The sequence below is a fragment of the Ipomoea nil genome, unplaced genomic scaffold, assembly GCF_001879475.1.
Source record: "Ipomoea nil cultivar Tokyo-kokei standard unplaced genomic scaffold, Asagao_1.1 scaffold1509, whole genome shotgun sequence".
NCBI classification, from domain to species: domain Eukaryota; kingdom Viridiplantae; phylum Streptophyta; class Magnoliopsida; order Solanales; family Convolvulaceae; genus Ipomoea; species Ipomoea nil.
In genome coordinates, this window is record NW_017617937.1 from 3,634,837 (window position 1) to 3,662,652 (window position 27,816).

Consider the following 27,816-nt stretch of genomic DNA (forward strand, 5'->3'; position numbering starts at 1 on the left):
AAAAAAGAATCTGTAAATTAATTATTTTTTTTAATAAAATCAATATAGATTTTTTCATTTAAAAGATCTCATTTAAAAAAAAAAAAAAAAGAGAAAATAAATTTAAGTTTAAAATAATTTTGGGAAAGAATATTAAATAGGACATATTTATTTGTAAGAATTAAATACTCCATTTGAACTAGACATCTTAACTAATTAAATGACTGTCATATTATTTTGGTCACTTTGAAGAAATCGACATCATCATTCTTCCAAAAGGCTGAACCCCAACCCTAAGGGCCAAATCGACATTATCATTGTGCATAGGTAGGGGTGATAGCAAATAGAACTTTTGGTAAACTACTCGTGTTCGTGTTCGGTAAGCGGCGTTCGCTTATTAAGGTAAACGAACATTAACAAACAAAATTTAGAGCTCGGTTAATAAACGGATATACTCTGAAAAGTTGTAAGCTCGTTTGCTAAGAGATCGTGAACAAGTTCGTTTGTGTTCATTCAATAATGTTCGCAAACAAGCTCGTTTAGTGTTCGTTTAATAATGTTCGTGAACAAGTTTGCTTGTGTTTGTTTAATATTGTTTGTATTCTCTTTGTACTTGTGTTACTTGTTTGGTTATTTGTCATGAACATTGATTATTTTTTGTTCACGAACAAATTGTGATCATGAACATGTTCGTTTATTAAACATTCACGAACGTGTTTATGAACGTGAACGAACATGTTCGCAAACATTAATGAACATGTTCGTGAACGTACTTGTTAACAAACAAGTTCGTGAACGTGTCCGTTAATATTAACGAACACGTTCACGAACGTGTTCGCGAACATTAACAAACACTCATGAACGCTTAACAAACGAACAGGAACACGAACACGAACACTCCAAAAGCCTTAACAAACAAACACGAACAACCTCCGTTCATTTATGTTCGGTTCGTTAACAGCCCTATGCACATAGGGCTGAACTAGAAAATCATGTTGTGAGACCAAGAGATAGAGAAATTACAATGGGCCATGTTTGGTAAATGGACCAATTAAAAAAAAAAAAAAACCATACACTTTAATACGATTTTTATGCATTTTATACCTTGTCTCTACGCTAGAAATACATGAACCAATTTTCCTTATCAATACTCTCAAAGTGAGGGGGCTCCTTGTGCGCAGTTAGCAAAGGTCTAGCCTCTGTGGTTCATATTCAATTGAGTTACCATGATTTACATCCTCTCAAATGCTCTGTCGGGTCGGGGTGTTGAGAGCCATTAGGGTTGGGGTTCAACCTTTTGGAAGAATAATATGTAAAAAAAAAAACAAACAAACAAACAAACAAAACAAAAAAAACAACAACAACAAAAAAACATTAATTATACGAGTACGATCTGCAACCTAATCAACAATTAATCATAGAGAGTTGGTAACCTCATGAACAACTACAATTCCCATTATGAACAAATTAAATATTAATATAGAACATGTCAGTCGTTACGTTGTACGTTGTTGATGCAATTGGTATGTTATCAACATCCATATGAATACTTGTTCGTGCATCACAGTGGTGAACAACTGAGCATTTAATTAGACCATCAATATTATTATCAAACTTAGTAAACAATTAAAATTGTAATAAATTATAAGGAAATATTGCAAATTTTGGTTCTTAATTATTTTCTATTTTAAAATGTGGTCCATCAGCTCACTTCTAAGTGAAGAAATATTGTTCTTTAATTTTTGCTCAAGTTGTCAATTTGATCTGATCCCTTTGCCTAAGAGGCCAAACTCATGTACCTACAACTAGACAAAAATTTGAAGGGTTACATTAGTTCACTTAAAATTTGAGGAATCAGTTCAAAAGTGTAATTTCCCAATACTTAATTTTCTAGGATTGATTTATCTGTTTCCAATAAATTTTATATCATTATATTAAGTAAATAGAATATTAAATTGCTGTTTTTTTCGGGGGGGGGGGGGGGGGGGGGGCAAGAAACTTTGCAATTTAGACTTTTTTGGGTCTTGAAACTCCTTCACGGTTTTCTATTTTTGTGGAACAAACATTAATCCAGTGTTTTCTTTATACTTCAATTAAGTAAATAGAATATTAAATTGCTGCTTTTTTTTTTTTTTTGGGGGGGGGGGGGGTGTCAAGAAACTTTGCAATTTAAACTTTTTGGGTCTTGAAACTCCTTCAAAAGTAGAGTTTTTCTATACTAATACTCAATCTACTTTCTTTGTTTTTCCTATTAGAGGAAAAAAGAAATTCTGGGTCTTGAAAGTCCTTGTTTTTCCTTGCTTATTTTTACTTGAGTATACAATGGTCTTCATTCAAGTACACAATGTTTGATTTGTTGGTAGAAAGAGCAGTCCCGTGAACGATTCCCAGTTTCCATATTCCTATTGTTTTTTTTTTAAAAGAAAGTTTGCAATTGTCAATATTGGGGGAAAATGACTTAAATGTGTAAGTAGGCACATGCATTTCCCAAAATATGGCGTTGCTAGGGATTGGATGAAAATATGAAAACACATTTGGGAAATGCGTTTTATTATATTTCCAGTCAAACATGAAACGCAAGTCCCCACTTGCATTTCTCGAGAAACGTAAATCCCACTTGTGTTTTTTTTTTCTTGTCTTCTCCGGCGAAGGAGAAGGCAACCAATGTCAGAAGGGGTGCCAAAACTGGAGCTGAGAACGGCGGGGAAAGACTGGGCAGCCGGAAGCGCGACGGCGGCAACGGAGGATTTGGATTGGGTTTGGAGAAGCAGCGCTGGGTATTGATTGCGAGGAGTGAAGGATCGCTTTCACGGTCATTGAATTCGGATCTTTTGCTTGTGGGCGTTGTCGTTGTAGGCATAATTGACACTGCTGCGATTGTGGCAGTGGCAGCGACAGCAGGTGGTGGGGGAGAACTACTACTATTAAGCGGTGACGTTTGTGCAGTATTGTTATTTCCACTGTTGGGACTGCCCTGAATTTGATCTCCATCTTCATCTTCTTCCTGGGCTTCTTGCTGGTCCTTCGCCGGAGAAGACAAAAAAAAAAAAAAAAAAAAAAAAAAAAAACGCAAGTGGGATTTGCGTTTCATGTTTGACCGGAAATATGATAAAACGCATTTTCCAAACGTTTTTTTCATATTTTCATCCAATCCCTAGCAACGTCATATTTTCAGAAATACATGTAGCTACTTACACATTTCAGTCATTTTTCCCAATATTTGGTTCTATTCATGTTCATGACATAATTCAGTTCATCAGGTTTTCATCTGGGCAGTTGTGGGACCTTTTTGTATACGCATGCTAAAACGGATAGCAATTATGCAAGGCAGCTTGCTACTGTCCAGAAGAGATGATTATATAAACTATTAGGACTAAGTATTAGGACTCTGTATTTGAGTCATATTATTATGACTTCTCATCCTAGTCTTTTTATGATTCTCTTTTGTATATATTCTCTCATGCACTTTGTACAGTTATAATCACTGTTCATTTAATATAGTTTATACAGTTCTCGGGTCTACATTTCTCATATTTGATTTGGTCATATTCTCTTTAATTTTTTATTTTGAATGCTGAGTTTTTTTACTAAAAAATAATACATACATTTAACTTTAGCCTCTATTTACTTTGTTTACTTGTTATCTTCATTTATTTTAATTGTTCTTTGGACTCTTTCAGCATAACGCACACATCTAACACCGAGAATGCATGCACACACGCAGTCATTACGCTCCTTCGCTCAGTGAAATGAACGTACACTCCGTTAACCGCTCATGCACACACTGACACGTTCGGACAAATTAATAATAGGTAATGAATGTGTTTTATTAGGTGGGTTTACCTAATGCATAAAACACCCTCTGCACCCGTTCACTTACAGCATAACGCACGCTTCTACACCCGTGGTTGCACACACAGCGGGTAGGTGAAATTCAAACTACTTATTGAGTATGGACATGTCTACACCCATGGTTGCGCACACAGCGGATAGGTGAAATTCAAACTACTTATTAGGTATGGACATGTTCAGCATACCGCATACACCCAACAACGAGTTTGTACACGCTCGGTCATTACACTCTCTTCTTATTGATATGCACACTCTAATAGCGAAGACATGCATGGCCGTCTTCGTGAAGTTTTTTTTTTTTTTTTTTTTTTAATGCCTCATTATACTGGATATTGTTGCATGTAAGGTTATCTCATGTTGAAACTGGTTTAATTGATTTAGAACATGTAACTTCTGATTTTTAGTAACCATATTTTTCAACCAGTTTTTAGTAAAGTCCTAAACTAATTAAACTGGTTGGAACCGGAAAAAATAACAAAAGAAAAATATAAAAAAGATAAAAATGCCCTTACTAAAAATTGAAAAACTCTTGAGAATAATTAAAAGTGTCCAAAAAATAATAGTCTGATCTGCGATGTTAAATGACAAAAACGATATGATAGTCAGAGAGTAAATTTAAAATTGCCACCAAAGATAATGGATCTCTGGTAGAATTAACTCAAATCAATATCATCACGGTAGTATTGTTTTGAGTAGTATTGACAATGACATTTAAAAATGCTAGCTCTATGCAATAATATGTGAAGTTTATAATTATACCAGTAAAATCGACAACCTCTTCAACAATTAATCATAGAGAGTTTGCAACCTCAACAACTACAATTCCCATTTTGAACAAATATTAATATAGAACATGTTAATTGTACGTTGTTGATGCAATTGTATATAATATATGTTATCAACATCCATGAATACTTGTTAGTTCATCGACAATATTATGTACAAGAAAAAATATACTTGGGAGAAGAAGAAAAAATATACTTCATTATACTTTATATTACTCCGTATTAAATAACACCAATATTAACAATCTCTAATATCTGTTGTGGGGTTATCTCAGGTTAAAACTGTCCCATTTCCTAACAACTATTTAGACGCATATATAACCTGGCCTATTTGGATTGATTCAAAGTTTCAAACTAAGTCAAGTTAACTAATATTATACTATAGTTTATTAAAAGTTCAATCTTCTAATACACCTAAAGTCAAAGATCATGTTAATATGGATAACGACACCTCTGTATATACAAACATTATACCATGTACTATGGTTCACCTCGTAAGATAGATCATTGACATACATTTTTAATATACTAAAGTTTCATTTTTAATACATTAAATATTTAGTTTTTAAAGATACGGTACGGTACATTTTTTGTATACAAAAAGTTCATTATTTTATATACTATTAAATAATAAATCTTCAGTATACCAATAATGTACACTCAGTATAGTAAAAATGATCATTTATTAATGGCCCATACTGCAACCATGGTCCATAGTATAATTTGACGTGAATATAATAACCAATTATTATTGCATGGACCATGGTCCACACAATTGTGTGGACCATAAATAAAAAATACATTTTTAATATACTAAAGGTACATTATTTGAGGGTACATTATTTTAGTACTAAAAGTACATTATTTTTTATATACTATCAAATAATGTACTTTCAGTACACACAAATAATGTACCTTTAGTATATTAAAAATGTATCATATATTCATGGTCCATACAATAATTTGCCTATAATAACCCTTATAGTAACGTCTGAAAATATTTTATTTCCATCCTTTCCGAGTCTCTGCACCTGCTTCTGGTTTTTTTTTTTTTTTTTTTTTTTTTTTTTATGAAATTTATTCCACTTGTAAATTACAAATACATATTACTCTCACTACCTAAAAGTGCACTCTAGATGAAGTTTGCCATGTTGCCCAAGCCGACAAAGAATCACAAGAATATAAATCAACAAATGTTGATTATTATAGTTAATTAGTTCAAACTAGTTAACAAGGTCAAATAGACAACCCCAACGAGAATTGAATTTGAAATTTCTAATTATCAGATCAACCAACTTGGTTGGATTTACCCAATAGTTCAATGTCCAGACGTTATGCCATGGAACCGTGTTCACCATTCATGGTGAACACGGTTCCAACGGTGTTAGTACACCGTTATCTTTTTTTTTTTTTCTTAATTAATTGCGTGACTTTTCTTCTTTATTTTCACATTTTGCGGTTTCACTTTAATTTGAGGTGAACAAAGATTTCGGACATTCATAAATTATGAATCCATGCCTGCACATTCACTTTGGAACCATGCCTACACATTCACTTTGGAACCATGCCTACACATTCCCGTCCGAAATCACGGACATTCATAAATTATGAATCCATGCCTGCACATTCACTTTGGAACCATGCCTACACGTTCACTTTGGAACCATGAGATTATGAATTTTCTGTTATAAGATTATGAATTTTCTGTTATGAGATTATGAATTTTCAGTTATGAGATTATGAATTTTCTGTTATGCGATTATGAATTTTCTGTTATGAGATTATGAATTTTCATTACATTCATAATTTCGGACATTCATAAATTATGAATTCATGCCTGCACATTCACTTTGGAACCATGCCTACATATTCCCGTCCGAAATCACGGACATTCATAAATTATGAATCCATGCCTGCACATTCACTTTGGAACCATGCCTACACATTCACTTTGGAACCATGAGATTATGAATTTTCTGTTATAAGATTATGAATTTTCTGTTATGAGATTATGAATTTTCAGTTGTGAGATTATGAATTTTCTGTTATGCGATTATGAATTTTCTGTTATGAGATTATGAATTTTCATAAAATTCATAATCTCATAACAGAAAATTCATAATTTGATCAAACGCGCGCCGTTAACTCCACATCCGCGAAAATTATTTTTTTTTTTGCCTAAAAACAACGTCGTTTTGCCTTGTGTTCACCATTCTCGGTAAACACGATTCCATGGCATAATTTGCGTTCAATGTCTTCATAAATCATAAATAGGCCAAATATAAACCAAAAATAGTTGTAATTTATATGTAACTGTCTATTTAATTTAAATATTTTATGTTTAACTTTTAATATCAATCTCTTCCACAAACAATATGGCCGGTAAAATTGAACACAGGTGAGTTCATTAGATAATTGGCTTAGTAACCACAAGATTTCAAGTTTTATTTTTTATTGAAGTTCTGTATTGATTTTAATTTATTGATTTAAGTTGGTCAGTTATGGGCAACTTAGCCTGGTTTACCTAATTTCTATGCCAACTAGGATCATAAGGCAGGTTTCATCCAGAGCGCACATCCAAGTAGTGGTTGTAGGCTTTCCCATAAATCAAAAGTAAAATAAAATATTTTTTGTACCAAAAGTTTTATGTCTAAATTTTGTCATGATCAATAACTTATCACAATGCAAAAAATAAATAAACAAATAAATTCTAAATTTCACTATTGTAAGTATTTATGTATGTTATGTACATTAATTTTATAAACATTTGAGTTTCATTGAGTGGTGGTCAATCTTTGATGTGCTTATTGATTACTTGCTAATTAGAATTTTCAAAATGTATTTGATTATTCGATCTTTTAAAACAAAAACAAAAAGAAGATATATGATATAGACAATACACGTATACTTCCACACAAAGTCAAAATAACAAAATACTGTATGAGATTATATTTCAATCATAACATTCAGTATGTATGAGTTTATAAGCGCACCATAGCAGGGCGGTTTATTTATTAATATTAATAATTATGTATCCAGTGAAGGAAGAACCTTCAACGTGTACATGCTTAATTCGATTCTAGTTGTTGTCGTACCAAAATTGTGATTGAAGATATTCAATCACTTTGTCCTCAACTTGGAAGGCTTTAGTGAGAACATCTGGATTGATTGGTGGATCAGAACCGAAGACAGCGTTGGCAATTGTAATCACTCCTGGATTTTGGCTACTCAGAGCAGCAAATGCAACGGCTGGGGTTTTTCCTATGTTGAATTGGAAATGAATGAGGCCTTCTGGGAACACAAAAACATCTCCGGGGTATAATGTTTTTGTAAAGAGCTTGTTCTTCATTCCTGGTGGCAGGTTAGAAAGAACAAACCCAACGTAGAGGGTGCCATCCAAGACAGCGATGACTTCAGTTGCTCTAGGGTGGGTGTGGGGAGGGTTAAGGCCATAGGGTGCAAAATCAATACGAGCCAGTGAAATCCCGAGAGTGTTTAGACCGGTTAGATTAGCCACATTCACTGTTGAGACCTTAGAACCAAGCGGATTGTTTGTGTCTCCAGGCTTATTAAGGCCCCGGAAAAAGAAGTCATCAGCATTGACATCGTTCGGGTTCTTGCAAAACTTTCCATTCACGAACACTGCAAGCACAAATAAAGAAACAAAAAGGGTTATGTTGGAATAAATAGTACTATACGTATCACGGTTGAAGTAAATTTAATGTACTATATATATAACACAATAGAAACTTAGCCTATATATCAAAATTCAAAAGAAAACGGCTTGAGACAGTTTATTTGGATATATACTTACAAGCATCCTTGGGATCATCAATTGCAACACAAAAATCCTGCAAAGGGGAGGGATCTGATGCATTGGCAAATGAAGATGCCAAAGCCATAACGGCAATGGCGACCAAAAGAAACCTAAGAGCCATGTTTAGCATAGAAGAATAGAGTAAGAGAAGCTAAATTAAAACTTGTTGAGGTGGTGAGGAACTAAGCATGGGAGGGGTGACTATTTATAGGCATGTCTTCTAAGACTTAGTCACCAATTTATAGGTATAATGAAGAATTAGTATTTTTATGGGATTACTAATTCAATTACTTTTTCTTCAAGCCATATTGTGTTTTTGAAATTTTGTAATCTCTCATCACCAACTACAAGAATTTAACAAACATCACATGTACTTACTACAATGAACTCTTGGAATCGGTCATTAATTTGTTAGCTTGTTGGAATTACTCCTTCTCCAACTCCCAAAATTCATGGTATGAATCCATTGCGAGTAATCCCATTTTGAGCAAGATGTTCATGGAAATCTAACTCGTCTTATATATGTTTTAGTTCATGAACAAGTTACTTACTCTGATACTAATTATTAGAACTAAGCCCTTATCACTATGGCAAGAACTATAATTAATAGGAAAGGCACAATTTTATTTTTTTATACTTACATAACAATTCGTGCACGTTTTGATAACACGATATTGGATTCGATTCTCCGAGTCACTACCTAACACAATAAAAACTGTCACAAATTAATAAAATTAATACTATATTTTGCAATTTTTTACTAGGGACAAATCATGCATGCATTATTTAGGGCATTCCTAATTGTGAATTTTGAATTGCTTGGTTTTTTCAGAGTTTGTGCTGAGGTGGAAGAAAGAAAAAAGGAATTGAATAGAGAAAGAAAAAAAAAAGTGTTGTAAGAAAAATGATTTTTTTTGTTTCAAAGGTGCCACAAAATGAATAAAAGAAGAAGTTAGTAGTAGTGCCCAGTGGGCGCGTGTACTACACGTTCTCAGTGGGCCTGTTGAGGATGGTCGCCCGTGCCTCTTTTATTTTTATTTTTATTTTTGACATAAACTTGATAAAAACGTACAGAGATGGAGATGCTCTTATAACACGTTATGAAACATTATAGAAATCAACATCATCACGATGTACAAAGCTGAGTCAAAAAAACATATTGAGGTTAAGTATGTTATAAAAAAATTATAATGTCGTCAATCGACATCAATACTAATCATGCATACCAAATTTTATTATATATATTATATATACATAATTGTATCGAGTAGTATTGACAATAACATTTAATTTAAAAATACTCGATCTATATGCAATAATATGTGAAGTTTATAATTATACGAGTAAAATCGACAACCTCTTCAACAATTAATCATAGAGAGTTTGCAACCTCAACAACAACTACAATTCCCATTTTGAACAAATACTAATAAGAACATGTTTTTTTTTTTTTGTTGAAAGACTAATAAGAACATGTTAGTTGTACGTTGTTGATGCAATTGGATATATGTTATCAACATCCATGAATACTTGTTAGTTCATCGACAATATTATGTACAAGAAAAAATATACTTAGCTTCATTATACTTAATATTATTAAATAATATAATACCAATATTAACATTATCTAATATCTGTTGTGGGGTTATCTCATGTTGAAACTGTCCCATTTCCTAACAACTATTGTGACGCATAACCCGGCCTATTTGGATTGATTCAAACTAAGTCAAGTTAACTAATCTTGTACTATAGTTTCTTAAGCTATTTTTGTCAAACCTAGTTAAAAATATAGCTGAGAGCTGAAATATTATAAGTTAGAAGCTTAAAATTGAAGAGTAGTTAAGCTAGCTGATTATGCTCAAAAGTATATCCGGTAAATTAGCTTTTTGATAAGCCAATAAATATAAAAAGATTAAAAATGACATCTTTATAAAATTTGAATAGATTTGTTAACATATTAAAATTTAACATTTTAAAATGAAACTATTACCATAATCATTATGATCTAGCATCTCATAATGAAGTAGCAATATTGTTGAGATATTACTACTTGAATCTTGAAGTTCATCATGAGAAACGTAATCTGGATGCTGCTCAAGCACATTAAACATCATGTCATTTTGAGCAGTGTTGGGTTGGGGCTTCCCTCCTATGTGGTAAATAGCTCATTTTGGACCAAGCCTATTCCACTGCAATATTTGTTAGCTTGATGGAAAAGTTTGCTGACAATTGTTTGGGTTGGAGAATGGGTTATTGGGTAGAAGTTAAAGAGTGGATGTTGGGATGAAGTTGTTGGGCAGAAGTTTCCTAAGGATTATGGGAATAGATTTCCTAAGGATTATGGGAAGAGGTTTCCTAAGGATTATGGGAAGGGGTTTCCTAAGGGAACTTGGGAAGAGGTTTCCTAAGGTTTATGGGAGGAAGTTGAGGAATTAATTAACTTTATTTATTTCCAAGGTGGCTACCTGCATCTATAAAAGGAGGGAAAATTCATTGTTTCCTCACCACTACACCAGACACTTCTACATACTACATATATTCCTTTTGTATTTTTCGGCAGAAGCAGTAGGCTAAAAAGAAAGAAAAATTCAGTTTTCTTTCTTTCTCTTTGCACGGCCGTATGCAGCAGTTGAAGGAGCAACATCTATTTCTTCTTCTTTTTGTGCTACTTTGTCGTGGGTTTGCCTAGCTTCTTTGGTGGCACGGCGGCGGCGTGTGTCGGCAGGTTTTGTCGCACGTCTGATGAATTTGTCGTGAGGTTTGCCGAAGATCTTTGGGGTACTTTTCTTCATCAAATATTTTGTAGAGGTCAGTGTTTGTTCCAGGCATCATCGTTTTGGGTAAGCTCGTAATATTTGTATTCTTTTCACCTTGTTCGTGGTGGTTGAATATTTTGAGTACGAGTTGGTATCCCTTTTTTAGGCCCGTGAACGTGATATATTGTATTTGGCCTAGTTGTTGTATTTGATGATTTTTAGGGTGTTTGGCTCGGGTGGTAGCCAGCAACTTTGCATCCAAGATTTGTTATAGTGGAATATTGTGTTGGTGGTGGTCCGTGGTTTTTCCCCGTGATTTTGGGATTTTCCACGTAAATCTTGTGTCCCTTGTGTCTGTTATTTATTTTGGTTGTTTTGCACCATCTCGTATTTGCGCTCTTGTTGTGATTTTATTTGTCACAAGTGGAGGGATTTTTCCCAACAGACGGCATTAAAAGCTTTTTCGTTAGGAAAATCCCTTTCGAAAGGCCAGAAAGAGAAGACAAATAGCCAAAATGGTTTTAATTGGGAGAGGTAAAAATTTCATTTATTTAAAATGATAAGGATTTAAAAAAAAAAAAGTTAGGAAGCTACTAACTTATTTTTGAAACTCTACCTTAAGGTTGCGTTTTAAAATAAGCTGCGCTCTTACCTAACAAAGCTTATAGCTTATTAGTAACTTAAAATAAGCTATAAGTTCTGTCAAACAGAGCCTTAAAGTTCAATCTTCTAATACACCTAAAGTCAAAGATCATGTTAATATGGATAAGGACACCTGTGTATATACAAACATCATACCATATATAGATTATGGTTCACCTTGTAAGGTAGATCATTAACGTAATATACTTGATACCGTATATTGCTTGATGTATTTTGTATATCTATAATGCGTATGTAAATTGTATGAACAAATGAGAGATGATCTTGAAAATGTAGCTCAAATTAAAGGGGCCTTTTTATTCATTATTGTTCTTCTATTTTCTAGAGAGAGTTGAGAAGATTCTAAGTGTAGAGAGAATGTGTAGTGGAAAAAGAGAGTAGCCCCCAAAATGAAAGATATACTACTAAATAATAAATCTTCAGTATACAAATAATGTATGTTTAGTATATTAAAAATTAACATTTATTAATAGTTTACCTTGCAATATGGACCATGGTCCATTGTATAATTTGCCGAGTTTATAATGACCCTTATATTAACGTTCGAAAATATTTTATTTCCATCTTTTCCGAGTCTTCGCACCTGCTTCTGGTTTTTTTTTAATGAAATTTATTCAACTTTTAAATTACAAATACATATTATTCTAACTACCTAAAGGTGCACTCTAGACAAAGTTCACCTTGTGACTCTAATTGGTAAAAAATCACAAGAAGATAATGTTGGGGACATTTAAAGAGTAGGCTTTGTCCCACATTGCTTATCTACCTTTCTATCTCCCACTATTTAAATTACCACTTATTTTAAATGGCTTGAAGTATTATGAAGAGGGAACAAGGGGAGATCCCGCGCGTGGCACGCGCGGTGTGGTGGGGTCAAAGTTTTGGTCCGCACATTTTTTTACCATGTACAAAAACGTGAGGTGTGTGTGGATGATTAGTGGAGATCCTTCTCTTGCTCTCCCTCTTTATAGGACTCATTTGGCTTGTAATGGAGGAGTGGTTTTCATACAACTAGTATATAAACCCACTGCTTCATAACATCAAGGGCACTGAAAAGAAGAGATTACCTGAGAATTCTTAAAATACATGTTCTTGTGATTCTGTGTTTTCCTGTCGAAAGTAGCGATACCCTGGTCGCAAATGCTTTTAAGGAAGTGTATAACATACACGACACATATATAATCCTAATAATACATCCTACATCTATTGCCGTTCGAAATCAGCTTGTTCAAAGCAGAAGTAGCTTGTTCGATATTGCAGCAGCACTTGCGTCATTCATCATCATTTATATCCAGTAGCTTTTGGTGACTTTTGCACATCACAAGCGAGTCAGCACTGCATCATCAATTTTGTCCAGTAGCTTTGGTTGGATTTTGCATGTCACATGCGAATTATAAGTGCAGCATATTTCTTGTCCAGTAGCTTTGGTTAGCTTTCACACATCCCAAACTAATCAAGCAGTGCAGCAGCGTGTCCAGAGGTTTGGTTGGCAGTCGCACATCCCAAACGAATCAACAATTAAAAGCATTTGATCAGCTATGTCACAGTCGACGAACAACAACTCTGATGTTGCTCCCATTGAACCTCTCACGGGGGGTTTAAACTACAAGAGATGGGCTGGTAAGGTCTTGATGCTTCTGGAGTCCAAAGATGTGGACTATGTCATTTTTGAAGATCCTGAGAAGCCTGCTGAGGTTGTGGTGCAGTCAACTGAGAAAACTGCTACAACCACGGAAACGCAGGCCACTTCAGCAGACTCAACTGCTGCAAAGTCGACTCCAGAGCAGTCGTCCACGACTCTCCAAGCATCTCGTACAAAATACGAGAAAGACAACAAAACTGCACGCGCGTTAATTCTCCAACGGGTGAGTAATCCACTTTTTGATATGTTTTCAGTGTATAAGTCTGCAAAAATGATCTGGGGGATGATGAAAGAAAAATATGGCGTTGATGACGTTGGAAGACGAAAATATGCTGTGAATCGCTGGCTACACTTCAAAATGACGGATGCCAAGCCGATTACAGAACAAGTACACGACTTTGAAAACTTGGTGGCTGATATGACATCTGAAGGGGCTGTGGTTAATGATGCCTTTTTGACCGACGCTTTGGTTGATAAACTACCTGACTCGTGGCTGGACTTCAAGAACAAGTCGAAACATGAACTCAAGAATCACACCCTGCAACAACTAATCCACACAATCAATATAGAGGAAGAAAATCGCCTGGTTCAAAAATCAGGTAATTTTTCTGACAATACTAATGCTAATGTAGTTGAAATGGGTGGGAGTTCTAACAGGTCAAAGCCTGGGGAAGGTGCCAGAAACCAAAAGAAAGGCTCAAAACCAAACAATAATAACCGTGTCAAAAACGGTAAAATTCAGAAAAAAGGGAAAAACAACCCAGAATGTTACGTTTGTGGAAAACGTGGGCACAAAGCCAAATACTGCTATCACAGGAAAGGCTCAACAAACCAAACCGGTCAAAAGCCAAGCAATGAAGGACAACAACACCAAGCTAACATGGTGGAAAATCCAGAAGGTACCGAAATGGTAGCAGCTGTAATAACTGAAGCAAACATGGTAGGAGATCCAGATGAGTGGGTTGTGGACACGGGAGCATCCCGTCATTTCTGCAACAACAAGGACCTGTTCAAGGTGCTCGAGCTCAACACCGGGGATGAACAAGTTTTTATGGGAAACTCCAGTATCGCTAAGGTAAGTGGTAGAGGGAAAATTGAGTTAATGCTTTATTCAGGAAAGCTTCTGTTATTGCAAAATGTGCTATATGTCCCTTCCCTGCGTAGAAACCTTATTTCCGGAGGCCTATTGAATAAGGCTGGAATAAAAATGGTTTTCGAGTCTGACCGTTTGGTTCTAACTCACTGTGGGAAATACCTGGGAAAGGGATATTTTCGTGCTGGCCTTTTTGTGTTAGATGCCTCTGTAGCTAGAAATCAAGTTGCTAGAGTAGGCTCTACTAAATGTGATCTCATTTCAAACAATGTTGCCAATAATAAATCTTCCTCTTCTGCTTATATAGTTGTTTCTTTAAATCTTTGGCATGATAGATTAGGACACATTGGCACCAAATGTTTAAACAGGCTAAAGAGCATGAATTTGTTGCCAAAATTGTCAAGTGAAGCATGCACACAATGTGAAATTTGCGTTGAATCAAAATTTGCTAGAAGTTCATTCTCAACAGTATGTAATAGAAAAACATCAATTTTAGAACTGATTCACTCGGATTTAGCCGATTTCAAAACCACTGAAAGTAAAGGTGGAAAACGTTACTACATTACGTTCATTGATGATTTTTCGCGTTTCACAAAACTTTATCTATTGAGATCAAAAGACGAAGCTGAACAGAAATTTGTGGTTTTTAAAAATGAAGTAGAAAACCAATTAGACAAAAAGATAAAAAGGCTTCGTTCTGATAGAGGGGGAGAATATGAATCAAATTCTCTTAAAACACTATGTGAAAGTTCTGGCATTATACATGAAGTTACTGCACCATACACTCCCCAACAAAATGGCATTGCTGAGAGGAAAAATCGAACTCTCAAGGAGATGATTAATGCAATGCTAATCAGTTCAGGTGCTCCGGACTCTTTGTGGGGGGAAGCTGCTATAACAGCAAACCACATTCTAAATAGAGTACCGCACAAAGGGTTTGATAAAACACCCTATGAACTTTGGAAGGGGCATGCCCCAAACCTTAGTTACCTAAGAGTATGGGGCTGCTTAGCAAAAGTAGGACTACCGTCCTTCAAAAGGCCCAACTTGGGACCTAAAACGACGGATGCCATCTTTGTTGGGTATGCTGAGAACAGTGCTGCATATAGATTCATGTACTTAGAAAATCGTACAATGTGTGAAGCTAGAGATGCTATTTTCTTTGAAACTGTTTTTCCTATGAAATCACCTTATCTCGCATCTGATGTTAGCCTTCAACAGAATTTTACGGACTCTTTTCCGAGTTTCTCAAACCCTACTGAGGAACCAAGAAGGAGTAAAAGAGCTAGAATAGAGAAAAATTTTGGTTCTGAGTTCATAACATACTTAACAGAATTGAAAGACATAAATGAGATTTGTGACCAGTTCATATGTCAATTGGTCCTAGAGGAAGAACCAAAAACCTTTCAAGAAGCTATGCGCTCAGTAGATTCCACATTATGGAAAGAGGCTGTCAAAAATGAATTAGACTCCATACAGTCTAATCACACTTGGGAGTTAGTGAATCTACCAAGAGGTTGCAAACCTATCGGTTGCAAATGGATCTTTAAAAGGAAATTGAGACCAGATGGCTCAATTGAAAGGTTTAAAGCCAGACTAGTGGCAAAAGGCTACACACAGAAATTCGGTGAGGACTATTTCTTTACTTACTCACCGGTAACTAAAATAGCAACTATTCGTGTTCTATTTGCTTTAGCATCTCTACACAGGTTGTTGGTTCACCAGATGGATGTGAAAACTGCGTTTCTCAATGGTGAACTCGAAGAAGAAATTTATATGGAACAACCTCCCGGATGCGTAGATAGGGTCAAGAAGGGAAAGTATGCAGACTCAAGAGATCTCTGTATGGCTTGAAACAAGCCCCCAAGCAGTGGTATGAAAAATTTCATAAAACTTTAGTAGACCTGGGTTATACTACTAACCGGTCAGATGCCTGCTCATATACTAAAGAGAGCAAGTCTAGCATTGTGATCATATGTCTCTATGTAGATGACATGTTAATCTTTAGTCCTAATATTGAGACTATAAAAGACACGAAAAGGAATCTATGTGAAAAGTTTGACATGAAAGATCTAGGGGAGGCAGATGTGATACTTGGGATAAAAGTCACAAAAACCAAGGAGGGTTACCTCTTATCTCAAGGTCATTATACGGAGAAACTTCTAAAGAAGTTTGGGAGTTATGATGTAACTCCAGCCAAGACCCCCTACGATCCCAGTGTAAAATTGTCAAAAAACATAGAGAATAGTGTGTCGCAAGAAGAGTATGCAAAAATAATCGGTAGTCTGATGTTCCTCATGAACTACACTAGACCCGACATTGCATACACAGTAAATAAACTAAGTCGCTATACCCACAACCCGAGTGACTTACATTGGGATGCACTAAAACGGGTACTAAGATACCTAAGAGGCACAGTATATTGGGGTCTAGACTATAAAGGGTCTCCAGCTATGTTAGAAGGGTATTGCGATGCAAATTGGGTAAATGGTGGCGATGATGCAAGCTCAACAAGTGGATATGTATTCACTATGTGTGGAGCCGCTGTCTCATGGAAGTCATCAAAACAATCATGCATTGCCAGATCAACGATGGAAGCTGAATTTATAGCTTTAGATCTGGCAAGCCAGGAAGCAGAGTGGCTGAGAAACCTACTGGCAGACGTGCCATTGTGGGGGTGTCCGGCACCTGCAGTTCCAATACACTGTGACTCACAAACTGCCATCTGTGTTGCGCAAAACAGTGTCTATAATGGCAAAAGAAGACACATAAGAGTCAGACATGAGTCTGTAAGGCAGTTAATGTTGAATGGGGTAATCACAATGGAATTTGTGAGATCTGAAAAGAATATAGCAGACCCCTTCACTAAAGGTCTAAATCGTAAGACCGTCCTTGATACGTCAAGGGAAATGGGTTCGAAACCCAATGTGGTAAGAAATTCGTGATGCACCACATATGATGGGCATATGAGATCACGGAAAGACTTACAAAACTGGGAAAAAAAACAGTGACAAGTCTGTAGCCTGTTACAGGTAGTCTATGCAGAGATAGACTTGACAGATTAAAATGTCTATATGTAGAAATAGACGAGACAGGGACTGGTACAAAGTTAATGAGTGCAACTAAGTTCAAAACTCGACTGACCGATGAGTTCAAGATCTTATTCACTCTCGGGAAAAGAGTTACTTGGCTCCACTACATGTCAGTTCAAGTCTTATACACTGATATGGAAATTAACTCGAATGTACACTCAGGTTGGTACGGTATTGAATTACCACTTTAAATGTGTGGGGGATTGTTGGGGACATTTAAAGAGTAGGCTTTGTCCCACATTGCTTATCTACCTTTCTATCTCCCACTATTTAAATTACCACTTATTTTAAATGGCTTGAAGTATTATGAAGAGGGAACAAGGGGAGATCCCGCGCGTGGCACGCGCGGTGTGGTGGGGTCAAAGTTTTGGTCCGCACATTTTTTTACCATGTACAGAAACGTGAGGTGTGTGTGGATGATTAGTGGAGATCCTTCTCTTGCTCTCCCTCTTTATAGGACTCATTTGGCTTGTAATGGAGGAGTGGTTTTCATACAACTAGTATATAAACCCACTGCTTCATAACATCAAGGGCACTGAAAAGAAGAGATTACCTGAGAATTCTTAAAATACATGTTCTTGTGATTCTGTGTTTTCCTGTCGAAAGTAGCGATACCCTGGTCGCAAATGCTTTTAAGGAAGTGTATAACATACACGACACATATATAATCCTAATAATACATCCTACATCTATTGCCGTTCGAAATCAGCTTGTTCAAAGCAGAAGTAGCTTGTTCGATATTGCAGCAGCACTTGCGTCATTCATCATCATTTATATCCAGTAGCTTTTGGTGACTTTTGCACATCACAAGCGAGTCAGCACTGCATCATCAATTTTGTCCAGTAGCTTTGGTTGGATTTTGCATGTCACATGCGAATTATAAGTGCAGCATATTTCTTGTCCAGTAGCTTTGGTTAGCTTTCACACATCCCAAACTAATCAAGCAGTGCAGCAGCGTGTCCAGAGGTTTGGTTGGCAGTCGCACATCCCAAACGAATCAACAGATAAATCATCACTTATAGTTAATTAGCTCAAATTAAGAAGTTCAAATTATATATAGACCGCCCCTATGAGAATTGAATTTGAAAGTTTTGATTATCAACCAACTTGGGTGGATTTACCCCATATTCAATGTCTTCATAAGTCATAACTAAGTCAAATTTAAACAAAAAATATTTTTAATTTATACGTTACTGTCTATTTAATTAAATATAATATTTTTTGTTTAACCTTTACTATCGATCTCTTCCACAAACAATATGGCCGGTAAAATTGAACACATGTGAGTTCATTAGACAGTTGCAAAAAAATAAAAACAAACACCAAAAAGAAGATATATGATGTAGAAAATACACGTATAGTTCCACACAAAGTAAAAGTAACAAAATACAGTATAAGCACACCATAGCTAGGGCGGTTTATTTATTACTATTAATAATTATGCATCCAGTGAAGGAAGAACTTTCAATGTGTACCACCTTAATTCGATTCTAGTTGTTGTCGTACCAAAATTGTGATTGAAGATATTTAATCACTTTGTCATCAACTTGGAAGGCTTTAGTGAGAACATATGGATTGATTGGTGGATCAGAACCGAAGACTGCATTGGCAATTGTAATCACTCCTGGATTTTGGCTACTCAGAGCAGCAAACGCAACGGCTGGGGTTTTTCCTATGTTGAATTGGAAATGAATGAGGCCTTCTGGAAACACAAAAACATCTCCCGGATATAATGTTTTAGTAAAGAGCTTGTTCTTCATTCCTGGTGGTGGGTTAGAAAGAACGAAACCAACGTAGAGGGTGCCCTCCAAGACAGCAATGACTTCAGTTGCTCTAGGGTGGGTGTGGGGAGGGTTGAGGCCATAGGGTGCAAAATCAATACGAGCTAGTGAAATGCCAAGAGTATTTAGACCGGTTAGATTGGCTACATTCACTGCTGACACCTTAGAACCAAGCGGATTGTTCGTGTCTCCTGGCTTATTAAGGCCCCGGAAAAGGAAGTCATCCGCATTGACATCATCTGGGTTCTTGCAAAACTTTCCATTCACAAACACTACAAACACAAATAAAGAAACGAAAAGGGTTACATTGGAATAAATAGTACTATACATATCGCGGTTGAAGTAAATTTAATGTACTATATATAACAAAATAGAAACTTAGCCTATATATCAAAAGAAAATTATTTAACACAGTTTATTTGAATATACTTACAAGCACTCTCGGGCTCATCAATTGCAACACAGAAATCCTGTAAAGGGGAGGGATCTGATGCATTAATATTGGCAAATGAAGATGCCAAAGCCATAACGGCAATGGCGACCAAAAGAAACCTAAGAGCCATGTTTAGCAGAGAAGAATAGAGTAAGAGAAGCTAAACTTTGTTGAGGTGGTGAGAAACTTAGCATGGGAGGGGTGGGTATTTATAGGCATGTCTTCTAAGACTTAGTCACCAATTTATAGGTATAATGAAGAATTAGTATTTTTATGGGATTACTAATTCAATTCATTTTTCCTCGAGCCTTATTGAGTTTTTGAAATTTTGTAATCTCTCATCACCAACTACAAGAATTGAACAAACATCATCTGTACGTACTACAGTGAACTTTCGGAATTGGTCATTTGTTAGCTTATTGGAACTAATATCTATTGTGTACGTACCAAACAATCCATCGATATTATTAAATAACACCAATATGAACAATATCTAATGTCTAATACCTGCTGTTATGAACATATACCTACTATATTATAACTGAGTTAGTAGTACTCCAAAAAAAAAAAAAAAAAAAAAATCTAATATCTGTTGTGGGGTTATCTCAGGTTGAAATTGTCCCATTTCCAAACTATTTTAATTTGACGCATGCATAACCCGGCCTATTTGGATTGATTCAAAGTTTCAAACTAAGTCAACTATTATTATACTATAATTTATTAAAGTTTAATCTTCTAATACACCTACAGTCAAAGATCATGTTAATATGGATAAGGACACCATGGATTATTGTTCACCTTGTAAGGTAGATCATTAACTTACATTTTTAATATACTAAAGTTTCATTATTAATACATTAAATATTTAATTTTTGAAGGTACATTTTTTATGTAGTAAAAGTTCATTATTTGATATACTACTAAATAATAAATCTGCAATACACAAATAATATACATTCAGTATATTAAAAATGAACATTATTTATTAAGGTTCATATGACCATATTGCAATATAGACCATGTTCCATAGTATAATATGCCATGTATATAATGACCCTTATATTAACGCCCAAAAATATTTTATTTCCATCCTTTCCGAGTCTCCACACCTGCTTTGTTTTTTTTTTTTTTAATGAAATTTATTCCACTTTTAAATTACAAATACATATTAATCTCACTATCTAAACATATATGCACTCTAGATTAGATGAAGTTCGTCTTGTTGCCTTAACTGGTAAAAGATCACAAGAAGATAAATCAACCTATGTCGCTTATAGTTAATTAGCTCAAACTAATTAAGAAGGGCAAATAGATTGCTTCCAATCGTTATGCTGTGCATATGGTGCATACGGATGCCAAAACGACGTCGTTTTATTAAAAAACGCGCGTCTCCCCTTTAAAAAAAATTCAGGTTCGATTCCCAGCAACAACATTATATTGTTCATTCATTCTGGAATTTTAGTTCATAGATTATGGAATTATAGATCATTGATTATGGAATTATAGTTCATCGATTATGGAATTATAGTTCATCGATTCTGAAATTTTAGTTTATAGATTATGGAATTTTAGTTCATTCATTCTGGAATTTTTAGTTCATAGATTAGATTATGGAATTATAGTTCATCGATTATGGAATTATAGTTCATCGATTATTGAATTATAGTTCATCGATTATGAAATTTTAGTTCATATGTTGTTGCTGGGAATCGAACCTGATTTTTTTTTTTAAAGGGGAGACGCGCGTTTTATTAAAACAACGTCGTTTTTGCATCCGTATGCACCATGCATGGTGCCGGATGCACAGCATAATTTGCCGATTGCTTCCACACGAATTGAATTTGGAAGTTTTGATTATCACCCAATTTGGTTGGGTTTACCCCATAGTTCAATGTATGTCTTCATAAGTCATAACTAGGTCAAATTTACACAAAATATATTTGAAATTTATACGTTACTGTCTTTTTTTTTTTTTTTTTTTTTTTTTGAAAACACGTTACTATCTGTTTAATTTAAATAATTTATGTTTAACCTTTAATATCGATCTCTTCCCCAAACAATATGGCCGGTAAAATTGAATACATGTCAGTTGATCAGAAAGTTAGCTTAGTAACAATAATATTTCTAAGTTTGGCTTTTCATCGGAGTTATGTATTGGATTTCTTGGTTTAAGTTGATGAGTTATGCGCAACCTAAGCTGGTTTACCTCATTGTGATTCTTTATCGACTAGGGTCACAAGGCGGGTTTCACCTAGAGTACACCTCCAAGTAGTAGTTGTGGGTTTTCCCATAAATCAAAAGTAAAATTAAATATTTTTTGTATCGAAAGTTATATGTATAAATTTTGTCATGATCAAGAACTTATCACGATGCAAAAAAATAAATAAACAACTAAAATTCTATATTTCGCTATTGTAAGTATTTAATTTATGTATTTTATGTACATTAATCTTATAAACATGTGAGTTTCATTGAGTAGTGGTCAATGTTTGATGTGCTTGTTGATTACTTGCTAATTAGAATTTTCAAACTGTATTTTTTTTTTTTTTTTGAATGTTTTCAAACTGTATTTGATTATTCGATCTTTTAAAACAAAAACAAAAATAAGATATATGAAGTAGGCAATACCGGTATACTTCCACACAAAGTCAAAATAACAAAATACAGTATGAGATTATATTTCAATCATAACATTCAGTACGTATGAGTTTATAAGCGCACCATAGCAAGGGCGGTTTATTTATTACTTTACTAATTATGTATCCAGTGAAGGAAGAACCTTCAATGTGTACCAGCTTAATTCGATTCTAGTTGTTGTCATACCAAAATTGTGATTGAAGATATTCAATCACTTTGTCCTCAACTTGGAAGGCTTTAGTGAGAACATCTAGATTGATTGGTGGATCAGAACCGAAGACTGCGTTGGCAATTGTAATCACTCCTGGATTTTGGCTACTTAGACCAGCAAATACAATTGCTGGGGTTTTTTCTATGTTGAATTGGAAATGAATGAGACCTTCTGGGAACACAAAAACATCTCCGGGGTATAATGTTTTTGTAAAGAGCTTGTTCTTCATTCCTGGTGGCGGGTTAGAAAGAACGAACCCAACGTAGAGGGTGCCCTCCAAGACTACGATGACTTCAGTTGCTCTAGGGTGGGTGTGGGGAGGATTGAGACCGTAGGGTGCAAAATCAATACGAGCTATTGAAATGCCAAGAGTATTTAGACCGGTTAAATTGGCCACATTCACTGCTGACACCTTAGAACCAAGTGGATTGTTCGTGTCTCCAGGCTTATTAAGGCCCCGGAAAAGGAAGTCATCCGCATTGACATCATCTGGGTTCTTGCAAAACTTTCCATTCACGAACACTGCAAACTCAAATAAAGAAACGAAAAGGGTTACATTGTAATAAATAGAAACTTAATTAGCTTATATATCAAAATAAAACGACTTGAGACAATTTATTTGGATATACTTACAAGCATCCTTGGGATCATTAATTGCAACACAGAAATCTTGCAAAGGATCAGGATCTGAAGCATTGGCAAATGAAGATGCCAAAGCCATAACGGCAATGGCAAACAAAAGAAACCTAAGAGCCATGTTTAGCAAAGAAGAATAGAGTAAGAGAAACTAAAACTTGTTGAGGTGGTGAAGAACTAAGCATGGGAGGGGTGGCTATTTATAGGCATGTCTTCTAAGACTTAGTCACCAATTTATAGGTATAATGAAGAATTAGTATTTTTATGGGATTACTAATTCAATTCCTTTTTCCTCAAGCCTTATTGAGTTTTTGAAATTTTGTAATCTCTCATCACCAACTACAAGAATTGAACAATCATATATGTGTACGTACTACAGTGAACTCTTCTAATTGGTCATTAGCTTCTTAGCTTGGAACTACTCCTTCTCCAACTCCCAAAATTCATTTTATTAGTTGTTAAGCACGTAGATTATTACTCTTTAAGCACTAAGTGAGACATCCTAATAAATTAAAAACAATAGTATGAATCCATTGTGATTAATCCCATGTCGAGCATGATATGATGTTCATGGAAATCTAACTCGTCTTATGTTTTAGTTTATGAACAAGCTAATTAGCTTAAGTTATCTGTTATGATACCAATTATCGGAATTAAGCGCTTATTATTATGCCAAAAGTTATAACTAATAGAGAAGACGAAACTTTATTTTATTATACTTGCGTATCAGTTAATGTCACGTTTTAATTGATAAGATGTTGGATTCGACTCACTGTCCAACACAACCAAAACTCTCATAATCTTACAAAATTAATACTATATTTTGCAATGTTTTACTAGGGACAAATCATGCATTCATTATTTACCACGAGTTATGAAACATTCAAGCGGCCACCTAGCTAGAAGAAACATTCATAATTGGTGGTTTTTGAAAGTAGTCCACCAAATGTTATAAGTACCATTTGAAAATATTGCAGCAAGTGATGACATCAAAGTAAATCCTTGAAATATGATTATATATGTTTGAAAATAGAGTTAGCTTAGGCATTTAGGTTGCGTAGGGATCAGGTATAATATGCTTCATTTTCTAGGATTGGTTTTTCCTTATAATATTTAGTGAAATAAATTTAATATCATAAATTTGTTTTAAACTTTAGAGTAGTTCTATATTAGTCATAATTGAAAAAAGAGTCAAATAAGTGTCTAAACTTTACTCGAAAAGTCAATTAGACCCCTAATTTTTTTAAAAAGTACAATTAAGTCCATAAATATGTTATTTTGATGCATTGAAATCCAAAAACCTATTAGTGAATTGTAAGAGCAGGTCACTAGGTTTCAGCAACACTCTGACCTACTCTGGCAATCCTCCGAGGATTAATATCAATGACCGACAACTTCAAACGGTCGTTGGTCGCTTGCCTCCTCATCACAGAATGCAACCCGGCCGTCTCAACATGAGAAGGCGCCCACTGGGTTGAGAAGGTATGGTCACCTCGCCTTCTCCGTCGGAGAGGACGACAATTGTCGCCTTCTTCAAAGAATGCGATTTGGCGACCGTTTGTCGATTGCCAATTTTTTCTCCAACGAGCCTCCCAAAAAATATAACATTTCATAATTTAAAAAGTATCCAATCAAGTATAATTTTTATTTTTAATACGGTGGTTTTCTGCACTTGTGGTGCTCCGATAGTATGTAGTACTTATATATCAACATGCCTCAAATATTTTTTTCATTTTGGACTGCAATTTAAAATAGTCCAAAATTGCAATCTGAATGTACACTATAGGTGGAGTTCGCCTTGTGACTTTAAATTAAGTCTCTAACTAACAAATGAACATAAGAAGGTAAATCAGTTTAGGCTTTCTATAGCTTGACTAGCTCAAACCAATAAGGCCAATAAACATTTTTCACCGAGAGTCGAACTTGAAACTTATGATTATCAAGTCAACTATCCAACCAACTTCATCAATGTTGGCCCAATTCAGTCATATCTGCAAATAGCGATGGAGGTAGATTACTTGCCCCCAATTCAACCAACTTTCTTCGATGTCTTGTAAGTCGATTTAAATTAATGAAGCTTTACTCTTTTCTTGAATGTCGAGAGTTTGATTATTGCCAACAATCTCTTAATCAAAATTAACACAAAAGATCTTCTTAATATAATTTTACCTTTCCTCTATATATAGTTAGTAAGTTATTAAAAAAATCAAAATATACCCAATATACACTTTCCTAACAACTATTTTGACGCATAACCCTATTTGGATTGGTGCAAACTAAGTCAAGTTACTAATGTTATACTACAATTTAATAAGTTCTTTCAGTCTTCTAATACAACTAAAGTCAAAGATCATGTTAATATGGATATGGACACCTGTGTATAATGGCTCATAATGTCCAAAAATATTTTATATTTATCCTTTCCGAGTTTCCACAATTCCACACCTGCATCTAGTTAATTTTTAATGAAATTTATTTATTCCACTTTTAAATCACAAATGCATATTAAAATTCAATTATTTAATTATTTCATTTTTAAATTTGTTATTTTTATTTTTAATTATGTCACTACTAACTAGTACTTGTGTTTAAATTTTCAGCATTGATTGAATCAAAGAATTGAAAGCTTCAAGTATCTAAATAATTAGCTTGGACTACAAGTCTCCAAATGTTGTACGTGATAACAATTAATTTTTTTAAATTTGTTATTTTTATTTTTAATTATGTCACTACTAACTAGTACTCGTGTTTAAATTTTCAGCATTGATTGAATCAAAGAATTGAAAGCTTCAAGTATCTAAATAATTAGCTTGGACTACAAGTCTCCAAATGTTGTACGTGATAACAATTAATTAAGTTTGGGAATAATGATCCGGGATCGAGTCTTGATCACCCGCGGCAGTAAATCATCCTCCCAGAGTGCATGTAGACACGTACTGTTGAAAATTATTAAATTTTCGACCACCTGAAAGTGATCTTAAATCAAGTCGAAAGCAAAAAGTGGTCAGAAATAGCAATAAAGATTTTTTCGGATACCAAAAGTGGTCGGAATAAGGCTTTCGACTTGATTGAAGATCACTTTCAGGTCGGTGGTCGAAAATTTCATAATTTTCAGCAATGAGATTTAATCAATTATTTATTCATTCTGTAAATTTAGTATTTCATCTGTTATTAAAATGGCGAATTTGGTCACTCTACATTTTTAAAGGACCGTATTTCAAACTAGAAAATAATCAAAAATGTGATTTTTCACTTCTAATATTACAATAATGTTTACTAAGTTTGATGTTAATTATACTCATTGTCTAATTAATTAAATGCTCACCACTGTGAACTAACAAGTATGACATGTTCTCAATACTAATAATAAGTAGTGTAATATTTGTTCAAAATGGGGATTGTAGTTGTTGATGAAGTTTCCAGCTCTCTATGCATGACTTTTAATTTGATTGAGACTTATTCACACACTATTGCACCTAATGTGGTCTTTTTTTATCCTTTTTTTAAACTCGTAATTACTACCCGATGGTGTACATTATTAGGTATTAAACCATACTCCTAACCATGTGTGAGGGACTCGATCAACTGAAAAGGTATTAGCAAGAATCAAACTCGTAACCTTCTAATACAATAATCATATTTCGTTCACTCAACCACCCCTTTCGAGACCATTTTTAACATCAATCAATATTAAGTTATTAACTCAACTTTTTTTATTATTTTATTAAAAAAAAATTAACCGGTGCACTAACACTCTTTCACTTAATCCTACTAAACTTATTTTTAAGGTCCATTTGAAAATTCAAAATGTTTTAGGAAAAATAAATTATTTTCTGAAAAATATTTTATATTCTTTTGTGTTTATTTAAAAGTCATAAAAATGTATTTTTCTGTTTAGTTCATTGTTCAAAATTGACTAGAAATCTATTACAAAATTATTTCTTTTTAAAAAATATTAATTATTTTTAAGAGATAATTTAAATTTGTTGTCGTTGTACTTATATTGTGATTTTATTTACATTAAGATAAAGTTATAAAATAAATGTTTTCAAAACAAAAAAAAAAAAGATAATTATATAAATTAAAATTTATATAATAATTAATAAGTTATAGAGATCAACAATAACTATAATAAAAAGATATAAATAAATAATTTTTAAGTTGTAACTTTATTAATAACAAAAATAAATACATAATGTAATTTAATAAATATAATAACACTAACCAAAAAATAATTGATGAATAATATTTTTTTTTTTATTATTGTTAGTCGGATTAATCAAGATTTTTTACTGTTTAACTTGTCTTTGCCCAAATTATAAGTAGGTCATCCCGGTCCAATTCTAAACCTTCAAATAGTGACAAGCATATGCTGGCCCAGCCCATATATTTGGGCAAATTATGCCCTGGAAACGTGTTCACCGTGAATGGTGAACACA

At 34.3% G+C, this 27,816-nt stretch overlaps 3 protein-coding genes across 4 annotated transcripts; all 3 read right to left on the bottom strand.

Annotated features, from left to right (window-relative positions):
- Positions 1-7,482: 7,482 nt before the first annotated feature.
- LOC109189042 (germin-like protein subfamily 1 member 13) lies at positions 7,483-8,611 on the bottom strand. Of its 2 annotated transcripts, XR_002055530.1 has the most exons (3): positions 8,431-8,611; positions 7,599-8,258; positions 7,483-7,566 (listed from the first exon to the last, which is right to left on the bottom strand). XR_002055530.1 is itself a non-coding variant. In XM_019339744.1 (2 exons), the coding sequence occupies exons 1-2, from the start codon at positions 8,561-8,563 to the stop codon at positions 7,696-7,698; spliced, it is 696 nt and encodes a 231-aa protein (XP_019195289.1). In that variant the 5' UTR covers positions 8,564-8,611; the 3' UTR covers positions 7,502-7,695. The 2 variants fall into 2 exon arrangements, 1 of the variants encoding a protein (XP_019195289.1); XM_019339744.1 differs by having other exon boundaries at positions 7,502-8,258.
- Positions 8,612-18,983: 10,372 nt separating this feature from the next.
- LOC109189046 (germin-like protein subfamily 1 member 13) lies at positions 18,984-20,084 on the bottom strand. The gene is made up of 2 exons (XM_019339749.1): positions 19,894-20,084; positions 18,984-19,732 (listed from the first exon to the last, which is right to left on the bottom strand). The coding sequence occupies exons 1-2, from the start codon at positions 20,021-20,023 to the stop codon at positions 19,170-19,172; spliced, it is 693 nt and encodes a 230-aa protein (XP_019195294.1). The 5' UTR covers positions 20,024-20,084; the 3' UTR covers positions 18,984-19,169.
- Positions 20,085-22,544: 2,460 nt separating this feature from the next.
- Positions 22,545-23,548, bottom strand: LOC109189049 (germin-like protein subfamily 1 member 13). The gene is made up of 2 exons (XM_019339752.1): positions 23,375-23,548; positions 22,545-23,263 (listed from the first exon to the last, which is right to left on the bottom strand). The coding sequence occupies exons 1-2, from the start codon at positions 23,496-23,498 to the stop codon at positions 22,701-22,703; spliced, it is 687 nt and encodes a 228-aa protein (XP_019195297.1). The 5' UTR covers positions 23,499-23,548; the 3' UTR covers positions 22,545-22,700.
- Between the last annotated feature and the right edge of the window lie 4,268 nt (positions 23,549-27,816).